The 23,098-nt window shown below is 43.0% G+C and overlaps 1 protein-coding gene and 1 long non-coding RNA gene across 9 annotated transcripts in view; one reads left to right on the plus strand and one right to left on the minus strand.

The window, feature by feature from the left end:
• Window positions 1-6,660, minus strand: part of MTHFD2L (methylenetetrahydrofolate dehydrogenase (NADP+ dependent) 2 like) — a 57,520-nt gene extending 50,860 nt beyond the window's left edge. For 2 of the 6 annotated variants that reach the window (XM_075929375.1, XM_075929376.1), the window contains exon 1: window positions 6,525-6,658. In XM_075929375.1, the coding sequence (XP_075785490.1) occupies window positions 6,525-6,649 (125 nt within the window). In that variant the 5' untranslated portion in view covers window positions 6,650-6,658. Of the gene's footprint in view, window positions 1-750; window positions 1,749-5,722; window positions 6,495-6,524 lie in introns of those variants that run through there. The other 4 variants (XM_025185810.2, XM_025185809.2, XM_075929377.1 and 1 more) reach the window with 3 other exon arrangements.
• LOC112546177 (uncharacterized) overlaps window positions 6,615-23,098 on the plus strand; it is a 117,895-nt gene continuing 101,411 nt past the window's right edge. For 2 of the 3 annotated variants that reach the window (XR_012903950.1, XR_012903952.1), the window contains exons 1-2: window positions 6,615-6,754; window positions 20,589-21,816. This is a non-coding gene — a long non-coding RNA (uncharacterized LOC112546177). Of the gene's footprint in view, window positions 6,755-20,588; window positions 21,926-23,098 lie in introns of all 3 variants that reach the window. The other variant, XR_012903951.1, reaches the window with a different exon arrangement.

Here is a 23,098-nt window from a genome sequence, read left to right on the forward strand (position 1 = left end):
AAATTTCTGCTATTTTGCCTTCCTCTGACACCCTGATACTCTCAAACTTCTTTCCTTCTATTGTGAGTGATGATATTGTTGAGAAAAGTTTATATGACTTTTCATCCAGGAACGGGATTTTTAAAAAAGTTAAACATTAAAAACCTATTTTCCTCCTATTAGCCTACTCGGGTCAAAATACAGATGACTTCAAATAAGGCAAAATTAACACATGTAATTAAACTACTAAGTCAAGAAACAAAATATTAACACTTCAGAGGGGGTGAAAAAAAAAACCCACAAGTTGCACTTCTGTCTGCTGAACAAGTCAATGAAAGTAACAGATGAAAACAAACCTTTTTCTTAGACCTTGTCTACATTGGAAAGTTCAACTAGCTATATATTTCATATGGTTTACCAGAGTAACACCTTATGTGGATGTTTTTATTCCAGTGTAAGAGCAGCTTGTTTCATGTTCCTGGGAAAGGAGTTTAAGCTAAATTAAGCCAAGAAAGACACTTATGTGAGAGTGAGGATGTCTACACTGGGCAATTATACTATCAGTTTAAACCTCACTGCTTAGGTTATACTATGTACTTTCCCCCCCAATATAGACCACTGGAATGAGTGAGCTCTAAGAAAGCACAGCAAGGAAATAACATACTCTTATGTTTATAAAGTTTGTGTACATTTACAGCACTACCATATACACAGTGAATGTTTAATAATAAACACAGTAACTGACAAAGTCCAAAGATAAAGTTCTCCTACATCAATTTAAAAAGAAACAGAAATACTCCAAATCCAGGAGGATCATATGGTCCATTACATCTTGTCCCTTTATGCCAATGCCCTTAAAATCAATACACACAGAACTATGCGACTTGTTGAATTAATTATCACAGGAACAAGTATTTTTGGAAGATCTGGAAAAGGATAACAAGAAAAAGCATCATATATCCAAAAAACTATTAATAGAAAAAGGCAATATTTTAGACAATGTTCTTAATCACCTCCATCTCAGGAACAATAGGATTGGTTCTTTCTGCTATTTTCTGGAAAAATGAAAGAAGAGCTATTTGGGTGGACATTTACTTAATATGGCACAGTAGTGCTGGCAGATTGTTTTATTTTAGAATTAGTGAAGAGCAAACAGCATTGTTTCCATGTTGGATATTTTTAATATGATGTACTTAAAGTCCAGTGTTACAATACTAATATTTATCCCAGAACAGACTTAAAAAGACCTCTGATAAGAAACTGACTAAAATCCCACATTCCCATGCAACAATAGCAAAAAGTAGTCATACTGTGGTATCGAAAGTACTTATGAATTAAGTATGCAGCTGAGTATGTTAAACCATGTGTTACACAGTCAAGGTAGGAGACTTAACAAGACTTTTTGTTGATCACTATAGTATATTCAACAAAACTTTCCACAAAAATTTAGTCCTTTTTTTATGATGTTTCTGAACAAATGATATTAAAACACAAGGCATCCAACTACAGTATTTTTTCATGACCTATGCAAAAGTACAAACAAGTGTCACAATATTATACCGTCTTTCTATAAAGAACACTCTTTAACAAAGAGAAAATATTAGTTTGTGCGCTATAACAGAGAAACAATTCTTAACTCCAAACAAATGGTAGTTAGAAATAATTCTAGGTCAAGTATAACCTTTAAAAAATACCAATCAATTTCCAAGTACTCCTCCCAGAGGGGTAATTATAGTTCAGTGTCTGCTTCTGGGCATTAAGGACTTTCTTAAATTTCAATAAATCCATTAACAGCTCCATTTTCAAAATAAATATTTTGCAATTCTCTTTCTCTCATTCAAAATATCTGAATAGCCTGTAACACTAATCTGCATTTAAATGTTAGATCAGCATAGCTATATCAGTGAAGGCTATGAAAAAAATCCACACCACTGACTCTGGTAGTTGTACTGATCTAATTCCCTGTAAACACAGCTAGGTCAATAGAAAAATTGCTTCTGTTGATCTAGCTACCATCATTTGGGGACGTGTTGTTGCTACTAGGGATACTAGAGTTTAATCAATTAAACAGTTAACCGATAAGCATTAGCTTATCAGTTAACCTTATCAGTTGAACTCCTGTCCAAAGCCAGCAGCCCATAGGTCTAGCAGCCGGTGGAGTGTTTAACCCAGGGGTTCCCAATCTTTGGATTTATGGGTCCCCGTCTCATACACGAGCTTTTGGAGGATCGGTAACATTCATTTGCATATCTACATATTCATTAAGCAAATAACTTTCTGGTCCTCCCAAAGCCGTCAGTGCCAGCTTTATCAAAACTTTTGATACGGTCACCAACAATATTCTTGCCAGAAAGTTAAGGGACTATGGATTGGATACGTGGACTGTAAGATGGATAGAAAGCTGGCTAGACGAGGGTTTCCCAAACTTTTTACTCTAGTTGGAACCCATTTTCTTAGTAGTTTTTTGCAGCCCAAAAGTATAAATGCATATTAAGAAAAAGAATGAAAAATGAATACATTTTCACTGTGTATTATTTATTCACAATAATAACAGTACATAACATAAATCTTAAAATTCTACTGGTTTAAATTGTAATTAACAGTTGTAAAGTCTGTTTATTTATAATTGAACTAATGGGAAGGGTGATATTGTTTTGCATCACATAGCAACTTTCTGTCAGGAGCAAAAGAAGAAAGTTTTATCCTCAAATCTGATTGAATGTTCAATCTATTTCTATAATTATTTTTGAAGAAAACCAAAAGATAAGAAACTAGTTTCACACTTATATGTCGTGACGAAAGGCATTAAGAATTTGACTGCTTTCTCAGATAAATGTGAATATTCATTTCTACAGCTCAACCAAAAATCAATCAAGGAGAGTTTATCAAAGTTCTCTTTTAAGGCAGAGTCACAGGAAAGTTAAATTAATGAATTCATTTCTGATGCACTCAGTTGTAGTATTTCTTCATTTTCAGTGTCAACAGTAAACGGGTTCTTAATCCACATTTTACTGGCATCAATTGGAGGAAAAATATTCATTTAAACTTGATGTTAGCCCCAAAAGGTGTTCTTGGATTGCTGCAGAAATCTCATCTGAGATATTAGTTTCAGCATATTTTTCTTGTAATTCAGTTAAAGTACAAAAAGACTTAAAGTTTCTCTTGTTAACTCGCTGTGCCCATAAACGAAGTTTTTTAATTGTTGCCTCAACTTTTTTGTGAACTTTGAAAATATTAATTTTAGTGCCTTGTGAATTCAAACTTAAATCATTTAAAAGACAAAATATGTGACAAGTAAGCCACCATTGTTAACCAATCAAATTAATGAAACCTATCTTTAAATGTAAATATAATATCTTTTGCCGATGGAGGGTGTCGCTCCAAGAACAATAAAACTTCATCCTTCATATCAAAGAGTCGTTTCAAAATGTTTCCTTTTGACAGCCATTGAACCTCACAGTGTAGTAGGAGATTCTCATGTTCACTTCCTAATTTGTTGCACAAAGCAGCAAAGCAGTAAAGATTCTGGAATTCAAAGGATGAGATTTTATATAAGTTATAAACTTCACACATTCTTGAAGAGTGGAACTCAAAAGCGATGGCATAGTTTTCACAGCTAGTGCCTTTCTGTGAATACTGCAGTGCACCCATACACAGTCAGGTGCTACAGCTTGAATCCGTGGGATAAGCCCAGTACGAGACCCTGCCATTGCTCGAGCCCAATCACTGCTCAGTCCTACATACTTTTTCTAGTCAATATCGCTTTGAATAATAAAATAATTGATTAGCTTAAAAATTTCGGCAGCTGTTGTTCTTGTTGGAAGTGGTTTATAAAATAAGAAATCTTCTTGAATGGAGCTTTGATAATCATATCTAACAAAACACATAAAATTGGCAGCGTCAGCTATATCTGTGCTTTCATCCACTTGTACTGCAAAAACCTGACTATTCTGTAGTCGATGAATGAGCATTTCTTCAATATTTTTCGCCATTTATTCAATTCTACGTTTCACTGCATTGTTGGATAAAGACAGAGAACCCAACTGATTTCCCTTTTTTCCTCCATAAATACGGAATGTAATAATATTCAATGCAGGAAGTATTAACCTTTCACCAACAGTATGCGGGTAACCTGTCTTGGCTATTAGTTTTGAAACTTCATATGAAGCCAACACAAAGTTTTCATTTGAAGAGCCCATTGAAAGTGTACTTTTCATGCTTTTTTTAAGCAAAAGCTAATTCATTTATCTTATTTATGAAAAAAAAAAATCTATGGGCTTACTCGCGTATTCTGGATGTTTGCATTCCAAATAGTGTTTCAGTTTTTATGGTTTCATGCACTCGTTGGACAGTTGTGTGTAACAGATTAGGCATAATGGCAAGTGATTATCACTACCAACACTTATAAAACCAAATTTCAAATACTCATCAGAATAATTGCGGGTCCAAGGAGTTTTTATCTTCTTACTCTCACTTGTACTAGGCTGCACACTGGTACTAGGCTGCACATCATTCAAACATTTTTTAGTTGTATTTCCAGTCACATTCTTCAGCCATTTATCCATATTGAAGATGAAAATGAGAGGGTATGTTATTGAAAATAAATGAAGAAAGCTTAAGCAGTTAAACTCAGAGGACGTGCACGTTATCCCACTTGCAGAAACGAGCTGAGGCTGCTGTATCATGTGACAGGAAAACCAATGACACAGGCTTGGCTGCATGAAAAAAACATGTGCTTCCTGGGAGATGAAGCCCTTTCCCTGCCCCTACCAGGTGGCCTGCGCTCCCCGGCACTGCCAAAGCACTGTGCTGCCCCAGAGAGCCCGCCCCCTGGAGGAGCCACTGAAATCCCACAGGAAGTAGTCCACCACTCACCCATGGAGACAACCGCTGTCCAGAAACCCTGGCTGCATCCTCCATCCACCTCGGGCCAGAGCTTGGGGATGCGGCACCGCATGGGCAGTCCAGGAGCCCAGAACTCCCGGCCATATCCTCCGTCCAGCCCAGAGCCAGGGCTCAGGAATGTGGCGCCGCACGGGCCAGCTGGGAGGCAGGAATTCCCAGCCGCATCCTCCGTGCAGCCCAGGCCAGGGCTTGGGGACGCAAAGCCGCACGGGCCTGCTTGGAGCCTGAACACCTCGGCAGTCACGCTGAGGCCCAGTATATTTTTGCACTGGGCCGCGGCCCATAGTTTGGGAAACGCTGGTTTAACCAATTGAAATTCAGTCATACACACCAGGGGTGGAGAACACACTGACCCACAGAAAAATCAGGGTCAGATAGGCCTTAGGTTCCCCACCTCAGAGTTACATGGTTAGGGCTTTTTTTGTTTTTTAATTTTTATATCCTTAGAGTTCCTAAACCAACTGAAAAAAAATTCTTTGTCACTGTAGGCCCGGGCTACTCAACTCTGGAAGCCCTGGGGGCCACAATGATACTCACAGCTCATGACAAGGACTGCAACTTAAGTGTGGTTGCATATACATGCAAACATATATGCAAATATATGCAAATAGCTTCTTTCACACTGATGGGCATAAATACAAAGATTAAGGCAAGACTATACAACACACAGGCCCCATTTAAGTCAGTTCTGCTGATATTAATAAAATGCAATATTTATCCGATTTCCACCCATATGACAGCACTTTTAATGAGCAATGACAGTCCAGGAATTTAACTACTAAAATCCGTATCAATAGAAGACTACAAGTATTGACTACTTTTTGGTTTTGGCTCCTACCTGTAGGCCACATGTTGAGCCTCAACCACACCGCGGGTCGCAAACAAAAGGGGCCGCGTGTTAAGTAGCCCTGCTGTAGGCTGTGTAGGTAAGCCAATACAGTCCTTGTAGTATAGGCCTATCCAGTGTCTGCATGGAGCGATCACTCAGGGAGCTCAACTGCCAAATGTAGGTGCTTACACAGGTTCCCAGCTCCTGTGTTTTCTCTCTCAGCCAGGCACACTGGAATGTATTTGTCCCTCTGCCAAGGTTTGTTGTTTTACTTAAAGCCCCACCTGCTGGAGTCAGGGGAGTGCACACAACTCTCAGCTTTCACTGGGAAAAGAAAACCAGTAGCTCCTCTGGCTGCAGAGCAACCCCAGGGAATCTTTGGGGCACAAAGAAAAGTCTCATGATTTCCAGGCTGAATCGCAGGATTTCCCAGGCGAAGGCTCTTTGCACACCTGGCCTAGGCCACCCGCACTGGCTCTCCCGAGGGTGCAGACAGAGCCCCAGGCTGGTAACCACCTGTCTGGCACAGCAAACACCCAAAGGGGTGCCCCCTTCCCAGCAGAGGTCACGTGGGCTTAGACTCCCCTGAGGCACTGACTGAGCGCGGGAGGGGGTGAGAAGCGCCCCTGAGGCTGGGGCTGCCCCGCCGCGCGCGCAGCCCCGAACGTCCGCGGGGGCAGCCGTTAGGTTCGAACGCCCACCAACCGTTAACCGCCACCCCGCTGAGACCCCCCCCCCACTCCTCGCCCGGCAGGCGACGTTCGTGGAGCGCGAGGGGAACGAGCTTTCCCGCCCTAGGACGGGCCAGTACCTGACGGCTCTCCGCGGCGAGGAGCAGCTGCTGCTGGAGCCGGCTCCGCCGCCGGGCGGGCGTCGCCATCGCCCCGGCCGCAGCAGGCAGGAGCGCAGCGCGGAGACGCCAGCGACCGCCGCCATATCCGCTCTTCATCCCCGCACCCCGAGCGGCCGGGCCCCGCCTCCCTCCCGCGCCCCGGGCCCAGTGGCTGAGGAGCCACCGGCCAGGTGTCAACGCAAAGCCAGGTGAGGCTCGGGGAGCAGCCGGCGCCTCAGGCGCGCCTGTGGGCTGGGCCAGAATAAACGCCCGTAGCGCCTGTGAGGTGTGCACGTCCTGCTGCGGGGGCTAGTCCGTAGGCAGCCCACACCTGGCCTCGCTAGCCCGTGCCCCAGGTCGCTCGGCGCAGTTGGTCTGCAGTGCAGGGAAAGGCCCCGGGGCTGGTCCCGGCTTCTGGGGCTACACGACTGACTCTGCGCTGGCGCCCTGCAAGGGGGAAGGGTCCCAGAGCCCGGGCTCCCGCCCAAATCTGGCTACGCTGCGGTGTGGTAGCCTGGCTTCACCAGCCCAACGGGTCTGCCGCAGGTGTTTTATTGACCTGTGCGAAGTGCCTGGAGGATCAGAGAGAGCTGGAAAATACCTGTTCAAAACCCCCCACCTCAGACATAGTCTACACACAACCTTCTGTCCTTATAGGGGGAAACATCTCTCCCAAGCAAGGGCATCTTCCTTCAAACGAGTCGAATTCCACTGCCCTGCTATTTTAGAAATATATGGCTGAAAAGAGCGGCGAGATCCTACATGTCATCTAGTCCAGCCCCTTGCATTGTTTTAACAGGGTGAAATACACAAGCAAGATCAGAATAAAAGCAGAGGGTATGTCTGTATTGCAGATGCCACAGAACAAGTGCCAGCTGGGTAGTAGCCTCCAGCACGCAATGGCCCCATTGTGCTTAGTGATGTCATACATGTTGCCAGCTATTAATAAAACACTATATATTGGCAAACTTCTGAGTCATACAGGCTTAAACATGCTCCTGCAGTAGTTAATAGTTCCCAAGTATATAGAAAGGGGAAGAAAATTTAAAATTGTATGATTTAAAGAATAAGTTCCGGACTCTTGTGCAAAAATGAGTGTCTAAACAGAAGAGGCAGGGATCACTACTGCTAACATTTTATGATAAATAACCTTACAATGATAAACCAAGGACCAGGCTTCATATCCTGTCATTGAAAGAAGGGGGAGCAGCATATTCTCACATTGTGATCTCTAATTATACTTGTGTATGTACAATACACCGATACCTAAAGATGTCTAGTAGTCACTTATATATTGAGATTGTGTATACTTAGGCCTCTAGAAATTACACTAGGCTGCATCTCGTTACATAGTGCCTCACTGGTTTAAGATTTAAATACATTTTCATTATATATAAACCCTTTTTTATTATTTCTGCATTTCTTACTGTTCTAAGTTAACAAATTATTACTTTAAAATTGTTTGGAGAAAGCAATATACACACTAAATACATTTTAGTCTGCATAGTGGAGAAGGAAGTCGGAGACTATTTGTTGATGTATTCCTGATTTGTGGTCCTTTCCACTTGTATTATACAGATTTCTAAGTATAGGGCTTATTAATGTGTGTAGAGACCAGCACTAGACATAAAGTCAGCTTGTATATATATGACATTACACACTGAACAGCCATATCAGTTCTGCAATGCACTCTTTTAGTATATTGTTAAGCTGTTGCTTTTAATTTATTGCACAACATTTGCCATATAACACTATTGTTTTGACTAAAACCATTTGAATGTGACTTTGAGAATGTTAATTTCAAAGTCATAGAATCATAGGATTAAAAAAGACCACAAGAGTCATCTAGTCTAACCCACTGCCAAGACAGAAAATCTACCATCTAACCAGTGTACCTTCAAATTATGTTTTGTGGCTTATTCCTTTGCCTTCATCCAAATTGAGGCTTTATCTACACTGTCAGAGGGAAAGTTCTGTTGCTCACTGAACTTTATGGTGTGGAGCCTACAGCAAAACCTCTCCTGCTGCAGAGAAGCCGTTGCCAGCTCTGTTCCCCAGGGAAGCAACTTCCCTGCTGCTGCTTGTCCAGCTCCCGGGGAGGAGGCTTCACTGCAGCAAGGAAGCCTCTTCCCCGGGAGTGGAGTTCCCTGTGGTGGAGTCCTTGTCCGTTCAGCTCTGGGCAGGAGGCTTTGCTGCCCTGCCTTAGCAAAGCTGCCTTCCTGGGAGTTGGCTGAGTTTAACCAACACCATTAATTGATAAGCATCATCTTATTGGTTAAATGGTTAGTTAAGCTTGTCAACACTGCAGGGCAAAAGTCGAATTAAGATACAGAACTTCAGTTACATCAAATGCGTAACTGAAGTCTAAATAGCTTAACTTGGCTTTTGGCGCTGTCTAAACAGCAGGAAGTCAAAGGAAGAACACTCTCGTGAAATGAGGGTTACAGGAGTTGGAGTAAGAAGTCCTCCATCTCGACATTATTTCGAAATAATGGCTTGCTATGTAGATGCGCATTTTGTTATTTCAAAATAACGTTAGTTATTCCGAAATAACGCTGCTGGGTAGATGTATCTTTTCACACCAAGGGTGCATCTACACAGCACCTTTCTGTTGGAATAAGCTATGCAATTTGTGCTACACGAATTGCGTAGCTTATTCAGAGTCTAAATCAAAATAAGTCACTATTCTGACAGATCCCTTAACCCTGATGCAACGAGGGTTACAGGGATGCTGGAATAGGGTCCTATTTTGGGAAATAGCGGGCACTTTTAAAGATGCGGTGCTTCGGTATTGCAAAAGAGAAACATAGTCTAGATGTACCCTCACATCCCTAGTGCACACACAACAGCTGTTTTCCTGCAGAACTCTAAGCAGCGCTGTAACTACCAGTGCTTTACATCTACCAGTACAGCAACAGTGGATTTAGTGTGCACCAACTGCTTTGTGAGTGTGAATATCTTGAGAGTTAGAGAACTTTGAGCTGATTTACTATACTGTAAATTGCCTGTATAGTCAAGTCCTGACACAGTACACTTCACTTAGTCAGTCATCAGCTTCATCTTCCAGTGGAGTGTTTCTATTTATTGCCATTCCAAGCACTGGAAGAAATTGCCTAGGAAGGTTGTAGAATCTCCATCATTGAAGATATTTAAGAACAGGTTAGATAAACATCTGTCAGGGATGATCTAGATCCGTGGTCACCAACACGTCTCAATCAGTCGATTGTGAGGCATCCTGTCTGCCCCCCCCGAGAAGCCCCACTATCTACCTCAAGTGAAAATGGAGGTAGTATCAGCTTCCCAGGGATGGACAGAAGTCCTGCAGCTTAGCGCCACTTCCGGCGATTCCGGAAGTGGTGCTAGCTGCTCTGTTGGGCGTACTGCGGGAGAGAGCATCGACTCCGGAGTAGAAGCACAGCGACTTTCCTGCACCGCACAGGAGGGGTGAGTCAGCCCTGGGGCAGGTGCACGCAGGGTTTCCCTGTACTGGGGGAGTCGGCCCTGGGGCAGGTGCGCCCGGGGTTTCCCTGCACCGGAGGGGTTGGCCTCGGGGCAGGCGCGCCTGGGGTTTCCCTGCGCCGGGGGGGGGGGGGTCGGCCCCGGAGCAGGTGTGCGCGAAGCTTCCCTGCGTGGGGGTGGGGGGGTGAGTTGGGCCCGGAGGAGGCACACACTGGTTTCCCGGGGGGAGGGAGAGAGAATCCTGGGAGGAGGCAGATGCAGGGGACTCTCTGCCTCCACTTCCCCCCCTGTCCTCACTGCCCCATTCCTACTCCCACATTCCCACTCCCCACCGCCCAGTTCCCTCTCCCCAGCCACAGAACTTTGTCCCCATTCCCATCCCTCATTCCCCTGTCCCGAGCCACAGAACTCTGTCCCCACTGGCACCCTGTCCCCTGCCAAAGCACCCACTAGCACCCTTCCCCAGTACTATGTCCCCTGTTCCCAACAACACAGTTGGGGCCACTTTAGTGAAGCTTGGTGGGGGGAGGTAGAGGAGGGTTTTTTTGCATCTCACTTGTGTGGCCCCAACTGATTTTCTTGGGTCAGTGACCCCTGACTCAAGACAGGTTACCTGCCCTTCTCAGAAATAAAGACAATGCAGAAACTTTTTGTTTGACACAGTATTTTATTTAAAAATGAAGCCTGGCCAACAAACCCCAAACTGGGGCCAAGCCCCCATCTGGCCACAGCATCATAACACTCCTGTGCTCCCCTTTCCCTCAGACCCTACATCTGAGCCTATCATACACTGGAACCCCCTGCCCTGAGCCCCTCACATACCCCAACCCAAATTCCTGAACCCTCACATCCTGAAGTCTGTGGCTTGCTTAGTACTCTACTACATCTGACCCCAGCACTGCCCAGCCTGGCGCCCCCCTCTCCGAGCCAGTGTCCCCTTATCCACCTTCTCCTGCATCCAGATTTCCTCCCAGAGCTTGCACCTCTCACCCCTTCCCACACTCAAATCCCTCATTCCCACCCCAGAGCCTACACATCCTGTCTCAACCCAGCAAGGTTACGGCTAGACTGCAGGAGTTTTTCAGGATTCCGGAGATATCCTAGAAAAACTCTTCTGCATCCAGGGATGCATTTGTTCTTCCACTTCTTTTAGTGGAAGAGCAAACATGATCTTTTGGTCACCTCTGTATTCCTCTTTCCACAAGGAATAAGGGGGCTTCCAAAAGAAGGGGTTTTTCTGACATTTGGTCCAGTCTAGACAGGCCAAATATTGGAAAAACCTCTTTCTACAGAAGAATTGGGGAAAAAAAGCAGCAGTATAAGGGTTGGGGATAACCAAGTCTGTTATGGACCTGAAAGGTTTGTGCCCATATAAGATGGGAATGTGCATGTCAATCATTCTACATCTCATTAATTCAAAGCACATGAGAAAAAGTAACAAGTATACATTCTTTGGGCTAATATCTCAGAGATACTTGTTATGTTGAATCATGCAAATGGTGAGGCATTGAAAAGGATGGTTAAACAATATGTCTCTGCTACTTTCCATGCCTGCAAAACTACAAGTAAGTGGTTCATCAACAGAGCTGCACTTGACTCCTCCAGAGAAGAAAATTCAAGCTATCCTTCTAAAAGAACAAATTCGCCATATTAAAAGATAGTATGGATGCCAAAATCTACATGAAAATAGTTTATGTTTACTCATTCATTTTCCAGCTCATTATTGCTTTCAGTGGTCACATAATTCATGCAGATAACTTGCAATTTGCATCCAATTCTGTACGGAGGAGTGCATTCACTTTCCTGACAATCTCTTGTCTGGTTTTGCCTGACAGGAAGTGGTGATGAGTTAGTGAGCGGAATTACCAAACCATGATTGGGCCAGGCTGCCTGGGTTCCCTTCACACTTCAAATGTTGCAGGGGAAGTGCCAAAACCCATATAAGATCTTTAACTCTCTATACCAAAAAAGTCTCAAACTTTTTATGTCACGCCCTCCCATACCTGTAATGTAATGTGTCTGCACCCTTCCGGGAGCCTGCTCCTGGAATGGGGTTGGGCGCTGGAGCTACAGCAGAGGTTGTGGCCAAGAGTGAGGCAAGGCCAGAAGCTGGGAGCAGGAGCTGCAGATGGGAGCCAGGCTGCAGTCAGGAGGTAAGGTTGGGGGCAGGAGCTGAAGTCGGGACCTCGGCTGAGGGCAGGGCTGAGGCCAGGGCCAGACTGGAGATTGGTTCAGAGTGGGGATGGTTGTCCTGTGCCTCTGATCTCTGTTCCTTGAGCATTCATACACCTGCGACAAGAAGGAAACAGTTCAGATATCAATCACATCAGAGGAAAAAATGCCCAACATACATACAGCAACACCAGAGGCCTTACGAACAAAAGCAGACAGAGACCACAAAGACCAGTCCACCAGCAGTATCTCAACCTACTTCCTCTAATAAACAAATCTGAAAGCCCAGCGTTTACATCATCCACCCATCTGTGTGTATGCCATTTGCTTCCATTCTTCCTGAAATGGCATGCCATCACCACAAACAAATGGACCCAAGAAGTCATCCAAGTGGGCTATAACTTCCTTTCCTGTCTTTACCCTCTACCCACTGCTCCTCCCCATCCCTATTTAGTGACCCACTCAAAAATATTTGCTAAGCCAAGATGTAGATCATCTCCAATTAGGGGCAGTGGAAACTGTTCCCATACAACATGGGGCAGGGATTTTACTCCCACTGCTTTTTAACACAAAAGAAAAATGAGGGATGGCAACCTATCCTTGACCTCAAGTGACTGAACAAATTTGGGAAGAAGCAGTAGTTCAAGATAGTCACCTTAATAACAACACCAGTACTGGAGTGAGGGGACTGATTTTCAGTCCTCGACCTATAGGATGCTTATTTTCATGTTAAGATATCCACAGGCATTTTCTGAGATTTACTTTGGATGCAGACCACTATTAATGCAAGCTTTTATCTTTTGGCCTGTCAACCACATCCTGCATTTTTTCAAATATCCTCATTGTAATGACACACTTAGAAAACAAGAAATAATAATATTCCCTTACTTGGAGGACTGTCATTTGAAGTTAAACATTTGCTCAGACACCATTTGCTCTACCCAAACAATGACAGATTTCTTCCAGAGTCTTGATTTACAAATAAATAAAAAGAAATCAACAATGGAATCAGCTCAACAGTTAGAATTCATCTGTGCTTACCTCAATTCGGTGGCAGTGAAAGCAGCACTTCCACAAGACAGATTCAACATGATAAAAAGGTACTCATAGCCACAGTGTGGAACACCGCATACATGGCTACAACTGTTGGGCCACATGACAACATGCATGTGTCTTATTAAATGTGCACTTGCACATGCAATGCCTGCGAGAATAGCTAGAAACCATCTACAGACCAAAAACACAGATTAAATATATGATTAATGATGCCTCCCAAGATGAAGGAGTCACTAATCTGGGGGAGTCAAAATGCATATTACTCAAAAAATCTCCAGGTTTTTGGACCTTCAATCTTAAGAGTTATGGCAAAGCAAGGTCTAAAGGTTCCCATTCTACACTGTCAGCGTGATCCCTTACTTTCCAGTAATTGCGATTTTATATCACAGCAACTTTTCTGTCACTTTCTCCCCCCATTAAGCTAGCTTCTATTATGGGATAATTACAGAAATCAAAATACTTGTCAGATCTTAGAACACAATGCATGGTATTAAACTAAACACTAGATGGCATCAACTGCATGAGTTCAAAGGCTATGTTATAGATCCACACTATTGCATATTTCCAGTTCTTGTGCAACTTTCTATGCATCAATATTTTTTGGGAAAAAAATCAATACTTTGGAAAAACATGAAATGCACAAACTGGTCTTTAAAACTGTCACACATTCTACAGTAATAGTGGACTTAACTAAGACCATCATGATGCAAAATGAGAAAATCACAAGAAATTACATCATCAAATCTTTCTGCTAGCATTACCATTATATTCTCCATAAGGATCTTTCTGATAGATAATGGCAGAGTAATATATCTAAATGCGAGGACAACTATAGGCTACACAATATGATACAGTCTCGCATGACCTTCTTATCAGTAAGCTAAGGAAATACAACATATATGGATTACTATAAGGTAGGGCTATGTCTACACTACAGGGTTTTTCTGGGATATGTCCAGGGAACACATCTGTTCTACCACTTTTTTTTGCGGAAGACCCTCTTTTGGAAGCTCTGTCTTCCTCATTCCATGAGGAAGAAGGGCTCTTCCAAAAGAGTTTTTTTCTGAAATTTGGCCCAGTGTAGACTGGCCAAATTTTGGAAAAGCCTCTTCCAAATTTGTGTACCTTTTTCCGATAAATCATTGTAGTCTAGACATAGCGTAGGTAAATAACTGGTCGCATGACTGTTCTTAGAAAGTAGTTATCAATTCACAGTCATGCTGGAAAGACATAACTGGGGCTTCACAGGGATCAGTTTTGGGACCAGTTCTGTTTAATATCTTCAACAATGATTTAGATAGTATCATAGAGAGTACGCTTATAAACTTTGTGGCTAATACCAAGCTGGAAGTGTTTGCAAATTCTTTATTGGGTTATAATTCAATATAATCTGGATAAATTGAAGAAATGGTCTGAGGTAAATAGGATGAAGTTCAACAAGGACAAATGCAAAGTACTCCACTTAAGGAGAAACAGTTTCACACATACAAAAATGAGAAGTGACAGTCTAGGAAGGAGTACTGCAGACAGGGATGTTGGGGTCATAGTGGAGCATAAGCTAAATATGAGTCAACAGTGTGACACTTGGAAAAAAAAGCAAACATGATTCTGGAATTTATTAACAGGAGTGTTGTAAGCAAGACACGAGAAGTAATTCTTCCACTCTACTCTGCACTGATTAGACCTCAATTGAAGCAGTATATCCAGTTCTAGGCAACACATTTCAGGAAAGATGTGGAGAAACTGAAGAAAGTCCAGAGAAGAACAACAAAATTACCTATGAGGGAAGACTGAAAGAACTGGATTTGTTTAGTCTCGAAAAGAGAAGACTGAGAGGGGACATGATAGCAGCTTTCAAGTACCTAAAATGTCACAAAGAGAAGGGACAAAAATTATTGTCCTTAACTTCTAATGATAGGACAAGAAGCAATGGACTTAAATTGCAGCAAGGGAATTTTAGGTTGGACATTAGAAAAATCTTCCTAACTATATGGGTTGTTAGGCACTGGAATAAATTGGCTTGGGAGGTTGTGGAATCTCCATCATTGGAGATATTTAAGAGCAAGTTAGATAAACTTCTGTCAGTGCTTGGTCCCACCATGAGTAAAGGGAAGTGGACTTGATGACCTCTTTGTTACCACTGTAATCTATGGAAATGTATAATTGGGCTGGAGTTTATTTGGATTTTAAAATTGAGTCTGTGAGTTAGCCTTATTGGTATACAATCCTGTCAGCCCAACCAAAGGAGGGGGGTGAGGGGTTTTTCTGTCTAAAGATTCCCGCCCCTTACAGGGTTTCACCCATCACCAAATGCTTTGCACTCATTACCAGATGCTTTGCATTCCATCCCAAAAGAGCTGCACACGATCCAAAAAGCTTTGCACACTGCCCAAATGGTGTTGCACTCAGCCCTACTAACATCTTCCCTCCTTTTTGTCTATAAATACTCTAGCTGTGATTCAGGGCGGGTTCTGTCTTTTGGGATTGGTCTTTTGGGTTCAGCTTGTGTTGTTGTGTAGGTATGCTAGTAGTATGTTTTCCTGTTTGTCATTAAATGTATGGAAGAGTGATTGAATAGTGTGACCATGTGGCTGTGGGTAGTGGTTGTCCTGCCAGTGGGATTAGTTTCCTGTGGAGAAGTCCCATGTAAACGATAGCCCAGCGCAGGGTTGGCTACTGAGAGTTTATTCTACACCCTATTGGATTACCACGTGGAGAGCGGAAGGCCCTTCGCTACGGAGTCCAGACATCTGCACCTGCCAGGCCGGATGATCCGGAGTATCATCGAGGGATCTCCTCACCATTCCTCGAGGCTTCCTATTAGCCAGAGCATTGAGGTTGTGAGCTCCGAGACCTGTGTATTCAATCGAGTGGATGTAATATATATACCTTGTGTATTGGAGATATTCTATCATCTTTTTCTTCTGGGATAGGGTGGGCAAATTGATATTTCACGTGTTGACCTTTTCTGATTCTTTACAATATATGGTTTGGCCCCATATCTTGTCTCCGGCTCATTTGTTTTAAAACTCATAACCGGTGACAAGATATGGGGCCAAACCATATATTGTAAAGAATCAGAAAAGGTCAACACGTGAAATATCAATTTGCCCACCCTATCCCAGAAGAAAAAGATGATAGAATATCTCCAATACACAAGGTATATACATTATATCCACTCGATTGAATACACAGGTCTCGGGGCTCACAGATGTAGATGGAAAACTTTAAGCACACCTTTTCAAAATATTTTCAAAAAATATTTATCTCCGTAATCATCTAACTACTAACTGTCATCAGAATTTACACCAATGAGATCAACATTTAGTTTAATTGCACATATTTAAAAACAAAAATTACATTTAATGTGTACAAAAAATAAAGCTCAAAAACTAATATGCATTATATTGGCAGTTTTCAATGCAAAGAGTGGTTTTTCTTCTTTTCTTGGCAAATTCTTTTTATATTTGGTTTAATACTGGAAAGTTGGATTCGCATATCTGACATGGCATTCAGTCGATTTCTGAATTTCGTTTTTGTTGCATAATTCAAGAACCCAGTTTCACACAAGTATGTGCTGGTGAAGGGTGTAACAACTGACGAATTGCACGTCTCGATAAAACTGAATGTTCTTGACATAAGCTGCCCCAAAATGTAATCATAAAAACTTTAAATTTGTGTATTAATTGGCCGTCTGAAGTGAACACAAATGAAAATTGTTTTCAATAAAATTAATGAATGCTTAAATATTAATTTTTTAAAAATAATAAAATGTTATTGTAATGGAATTTTCTTGCTGAACCCTTATTTTCACTTCATGGAACCCTGGGGTTCCGCAGAACACCATTTGGGAAACACTGGTCTAAGGGCTTCAGTTAAAACACAAAGCAGTTCCATATTTATTTTGTAATCTCTTTTTCATCATTTTTATGTCATTAACAAACACAAATATTTATGTCATTATTTTATGTCATTTGTTGAATTATAGAGTAAAATGTATACAAAATATGCATGACTCATCAGAACTCACATCTAATGTGAGCATTATAACACAGTTTATTTTCTCAATTCTAAATTCCAGAGAAAAGTTATACTGGAAGCTGTCCTGTTGGCAGACATCAATGTATTTTACTATATGGATACAAATTCAATCAGCATTACTAATAACATAAAAGGAAGGTGTCATTACAAATGTAAAACAAAGAAAAAAAATCCTGAAGTCAAACTCACATCATATTCCTTAATCAGCTTATGTTCTAACAAGACCTTCTTTCTTTACATCCAATGCAAAGCATTCTGTAGATTTCCCCTCAAACTGTTTGGCTGTGATAAATCTAATTACAGAATGTCTATAACTTTTGCCAAAACATTGATTTCGAAAGCAATGACTTGGAATGAAGAACTCAGCATGATCTCACAAAGAAAGTTGTCTCCAACTCATTTATAAAGGGATCAGCTCTAATACAATCCATTTTAAAAACAATTACAAGGCCAGGTTTTCAGAAAGGGTACAGCTTCCATGTGCATGGTAATCATGAAAATCTGCTTGTATTTCAGAAATTATCATCTTAACCTTTGGGCACGAGGCATTTTTACATGAAAAATATCCTTATTGTCCCAAGCAAGTCTGAAAATTCTATATCATTTTCAGTGCAGTTCATATTCTGTATGCCAATGGTCACCAACCAATAGATTGGGATCTACCGGTAGATCTTGGAGCCTCTGACAGATGATCCTGACTGGTTTAGCCGGAAAGCTATCTAGTGCGGGCACTTCAGTTGCCCCTCCACTCAGTGTCATGCTGCTCCTGCCCTCTGCCTTGGAGCTAACCCCCTGGGAGCCTCCTGCTTGCTGTGCAGGGTGTGGGTGGGAGAAGGGGGGCACTGATATCAGGGTATCCCTTCTCCCCCCACTCCCGCACCCTGTCTCCACAGAGAGAAGGGGATGGAGGGAGTGTGACAATGCAAATCTCTGTCACTCTCACACAGCGTGTGTGTATGTGTGTGTGTCAGTCACAAACACACTCTATCCCTCACTCATCTCCTGACCCAGCATATATTTGTGTTGTGCGGTTGTTATTACTTTTACTGCTTGCAAAGTGGGTTAGTTTTGGTTTGTGACTGGCCTGTGCATTTCATCATTTTCATTTCTCTCTTACACTTACATTTAATTCTTTGAGTAGTGAGTTCTAAAATGCCTAACTTGCCATGGCTGGAGCCATTATCCCTGTGGTAATTGCTGCTCCTGGAAGTGTTGGCATGGCCCTGCAGTCCTTGGGAAAGGGAGAGCAGGGGGCATCCACATGCTGTCCCTTATGCTGCTTTCCTAATGTGGGAGGCAGGTCTATCCCTGTGGCAGCCAGTGCTGGCTGCCCAGATACTGCCAGAATGGGTGGAGGAGGCTAAGATCAAGCCAACCATCCTGTGCTCCAGAGGCTGATGCCCTATCCCCAAGTTCACTCCATCTCCCTACCTTCTGAGGGTCCCTTATCTTGCTTTCCTAATGCGGGAGCCAGGTCTATCCCTGGGGCAGCCTGTCTTGGCTGTCCAGTGGCTCCCAGGGTAGCGGGACTTGAACCCACCCCACCCTCTGCTCCAGGGGCTGATGCCCTATCCCTAATTTCACTGGAGAGCCCACTCCACCTCCCTGTCTTCAGCAGGTCCCTTATCCTGCTTTTCTAACACAGCAGCCTGTGTTGGCTGTCCAACTATGGGCAGGCTTTCAAGCCGCCACCACCCTGCGCTCTCCAGGCAAATGCCCTATCCCCTAGACCACCCCGGAACTCACCCCACCTCACTATCTTCAGCAGGTTCCTTATCCTGCTTTCCAAGTACGTGAACCAGCTCCATCCCTGGGGCAGCCTGTGTTGGCTGTCTGGCTGCTCCCAGGCTGGGTGGAAGGGGGGGCCACAAGCCCCCAACCCTGCACTCTCCAGGCAAATGCCCTATCCCCTAGGCCACTCCAGAACCCACCTCATCTCCCTACCTTAAGGGCATCCCCTCCCACACTCCAAACGCCTTGGCCCAAGACCGGAACCTGCACCCCAACCCCCTATCCCCTCCTGGTGAAAGTGAATGAGATTCGGGGACGAAGGGGGATGGAGTGAACAGGGTGAGGCTTCAGAGTAGGGGTGGGGCATGGGCGAGGCCTCAGAGAAGCGGGGGAAGGAAGCCAGGCACGGGAATTTGGGTTTGAGGTAGATCTTACATTGCACTTAAATTGAAAAAGTGATCTTATGGTTAAGAAGGTTGGAGACCCCTGTTGTATGCTACCATCTTGTTCCTGTGCTTAGATGTCTGTATGCTCTATCACAATAGAGTGCCATCTTCTTAGTATGCAGACATTGTTACTGTGTTTGAGCAAGAATCTCAGTGACTTTTGTCCAACTTAGAATCAAATTAATTCATTTCTCCTAGTCATCACAGATTGTTTTTTGTACAAAATATGCTGGGTCTTTGATCAGTTCTTTTACCTGGAGAATGCCTTCATGAAAAAGCTGACAAGGTGGATGAGGAAATATCTTTAATTGAACCAACTTCTGCTGGTGGAAGGGACTAGCTTTCAAGCTTCACAGAGCTCTTCTTTAGGTCTGAAAAATGTAACCAGAGTGTCACAGCTAAATACAAGATGGGATAGATTGTTCAGTATAAGCAGTTAACATATGTTGCAAAAATGCTTCAAATGAAATAGACAGTGTCTCTGAATCATAGGACAAAGGAGGATTAGTAAGTTCCAAATTGTTGTTAAGAGCCTAAATCCAATGTCTCTTTTGAAAACATGACACGTAGGCTATGTCTACACTACAGAGTTTTGCTGGCAGAGAGTATGCTAGTGAAGTGCTCATTAGCATTTGTCGCGCTGTCATTAGCATATTCTCTGCCCGAGGCTTTTTGCGCAAAAACAAGCAGTGTAGACGGATCTGTTTTGCACAAAAACTCCCTTTTGCGCAAGATCTGTATACCTCCTTTTTTGGAGCATAAGGATTTTGCGCAAAAGGGATCTGTCTACACTGCTTGTTTTTGTGCAAAAACCTCTTTCACAAAAAGCCTCAGGCAGAGAATATACCAATGACAGCGCGACAAATGCTAACGAGCGCTTCATTAGCATGCTCTCTGCCAGCAAAACCCTGTAGTGTAGACATAGCCTTAGTGTTTAGTAGAGTTATGAATTCAAGTTACCTTGCTCATCTTTTGAAGTTTTTGTGTAGGTTTCCTTTGAGGACTAAGATTGAGAGGTCAGATATAGAATGATCACTCTGTGAAAAATGTTTGCCCACATATAAAACTGTTACCCACTTATGTTTAATGTTCTGTCCTGCCTTGTATTAAACCGTGATACTCTTGTTATCTTTTTCAGACCTGAAGAGGAGCTCTGTAAAATCCAAAAGCTTGCCTTCGTCACCAACAGAAATTGATCAAAGAAAAGGTATTCCCACACCCACTTTATTTCTCTTCTATGCTGGGACCGTTATGGCTACCAACAACACCTCAAAAATTCTGAACAGGATGTTTTGTACTGCATTATCTCTTCTCATATGAAATTTCAGTCTTTGGATCCCTATGCCAAAAAGACTCTGCCAATAGCCTGAACCTATAGGATGCTAACAATCAAAAATTTCCATGAAACAGAATGGTAGGAAATAGGATTCCCGAGAGAGCTGGCCTAGTTCATAATATGGACAACTGAGATTGGTTAAATAATAAATATGAACTTAATGCTGGTTGGAGAGCACTGGAATTATATGCTCCTTTTGCGCTGCCATGCTCAAGAAGTGAGATACCACAGGGAAGTGACTGTAAGATGCTGGAGTACAGGCAGCCTACCTAAGTGGGTGAAGTAAGACCTTTCCTGATGACTGTGGTGACAGGTTAATGAGAAGCAAAGATTCAGGGATCAAACACTAATCCAAGGGTGAAGCTGGAATCAGGGTTGGGGGTGAAGCTGAATATCAGAACCAGAATCAGAAGCTAAAGTCTAAGACTATAGGTAAGCCAGAATCATATTCAGAAGTACAGCCATGGAGTCAGAGCTGAGAGTTAGAAGTCAAAGTCTGAGCTGAAGAGAAAGCTGGAATCAGTCTGGGACACAGTTGAGAGCTGGAGCCAGGAGTCAGAAACCTAGACAGGAAAATTGGGGCTGAAGAAGGGCTTGGACCAAGGACTGGAAAAGAAAGCAGAAGTGAGAGACGTGTAAGCACAGCTGCAGGCATAGTATGTTTTGAGCAACCAGCACAACTATCTGAAGGGAGCTCATTGGGCCCAGCTCAAGTTGTTAGGTTGCCTACCGACCAAGCTGAGAGCCACATGGCCCTCCTGTTAGTGATGGACTAATTGCAATTTCCACATGGACTTCCTCATCAGCTCCAGGTACAGAGAGTTGAAACAGTCCCAACCTGAAGGAGGCAAATTCACAGATCACTGCAGCTGTCTTCAAGAGGACAGCACCAAAACACTTTACTAGCAGAAAATGGCTGATTTTTTTATTACAATTGCCATTTTGGATGTTCAGGAGCAACAATGAATCCAAGAGAACCAAAAAGTTGCACACCACTTTGACAATTAGTGGTACGAATTCTCAGTTGAAGGTATGATTGAAGTTGTTGCCAGTTCTTCAAAGTGCTCATTTCTATCATAATCACCTCAGTCCTTTCTCAGAACCATGTTGCTACCCATAAGAACTTTCATAGCAATCAGGTAAGAGATTGGAGGGGTAAAGATGTTAAATTTAATTTAGCTCCTGAAAGAAAAAGCCTAGAACAAGTTCAAAATAACACTGTGGGGGTATGTCTACACTACCCTCCTAGTTCGCACTAGGAGGGTAATGTAGGCATAGCGCACTTGCAAATGAAGCCCGGGATTTGAATTTCCCGGGCTTCATTTGCATAAGCGGGGAGCCGCCATTTTTAAAACCCCGCTTGTTCGAACCCCGTGCAGCGCGGCTACACGGGGCTCGAACTAGGTAGTTCGGACTAGGATTCCTATTTCACGAGGTGTACCAGTAGTTCGGAATAGGAATCCTAGTCCGAACTACCTAGTTCGAGCCCCGTGTAGCCGCGCTGCACGGGGTTCGAACAAGCGGGGTTTTAAAAATGGCGGCTCCCCGCTTATGCAAATGAAGCCCGGGAAATTCAAATCCCGGGCTTCATTTGCAAGTGCGGTATGCCTACATTACCCTCCTAGTGCGAACTAGGAGGGTAGTGTAGACATACCCTGGGAGATGTCTTTTGCAATTTTAGTTCTTGTTGAGAGAGAGTTTTCAGAGTAGAGCAGGGGGGAAAGTAATGGTGGTTGGATACTTGTTGGAAGAGAGATGTATGGTGGCTTGCTGATTCAGTAACCTGGTGCAGATACAGTCAACTATGATCAGCTGGGGAAATTCAGACAATAGAATTGGTTTGAATATGTGAAAACGCGCCGCTGATTTTGAACACTGTCTTTGGAAAAATTAGAATTTTCTGAATAATTCTTTTGGAAAGTTCCATTATCAGTCATGAAACAAAAACAGATTATTTATATAACTTGGGGTGGGGTAGGGAAAAACGAGTAAAAACGTAGTTGTTGGGTTCCAGAGTTTTCTTGGACAGTAAAGCTACACTGGGCAAAATGAAACATCAAGTGACTGCAGATTCAAATTACAACAAAAAGGGCATTTGAAAGGAGTTCTGTTTATATCTATATTTAAAAAATTATTCTCAATTCCATAAACATTTATTTATTTTTAATTGTGTCAGCAGGATTAAATCCTGTTCTCTTTTCATAGAATCATAGAATCATAGAATAATAGGACTGGAAGGGACCTCAAGAGGTCATCGAGTCCAGCCCCCCACCCTCAAGGCAGGACCAAGCTCCGTCTACACCATCCCTGAC

This window comes from Pelodiscus sinensis, chromosome 5, assembly GCF_049634645.1.
Source record: "Pelodiscus sinensis isolate JC-2024 chromosome 5, ASM4963464v1, whole genome shotgun sequence".
Lineage (NCBI taxonomy): Eukaryota > Metazoa > Chordata > Testudines > Trionychidae > Pelodiscus > Pelodiscus sinensis.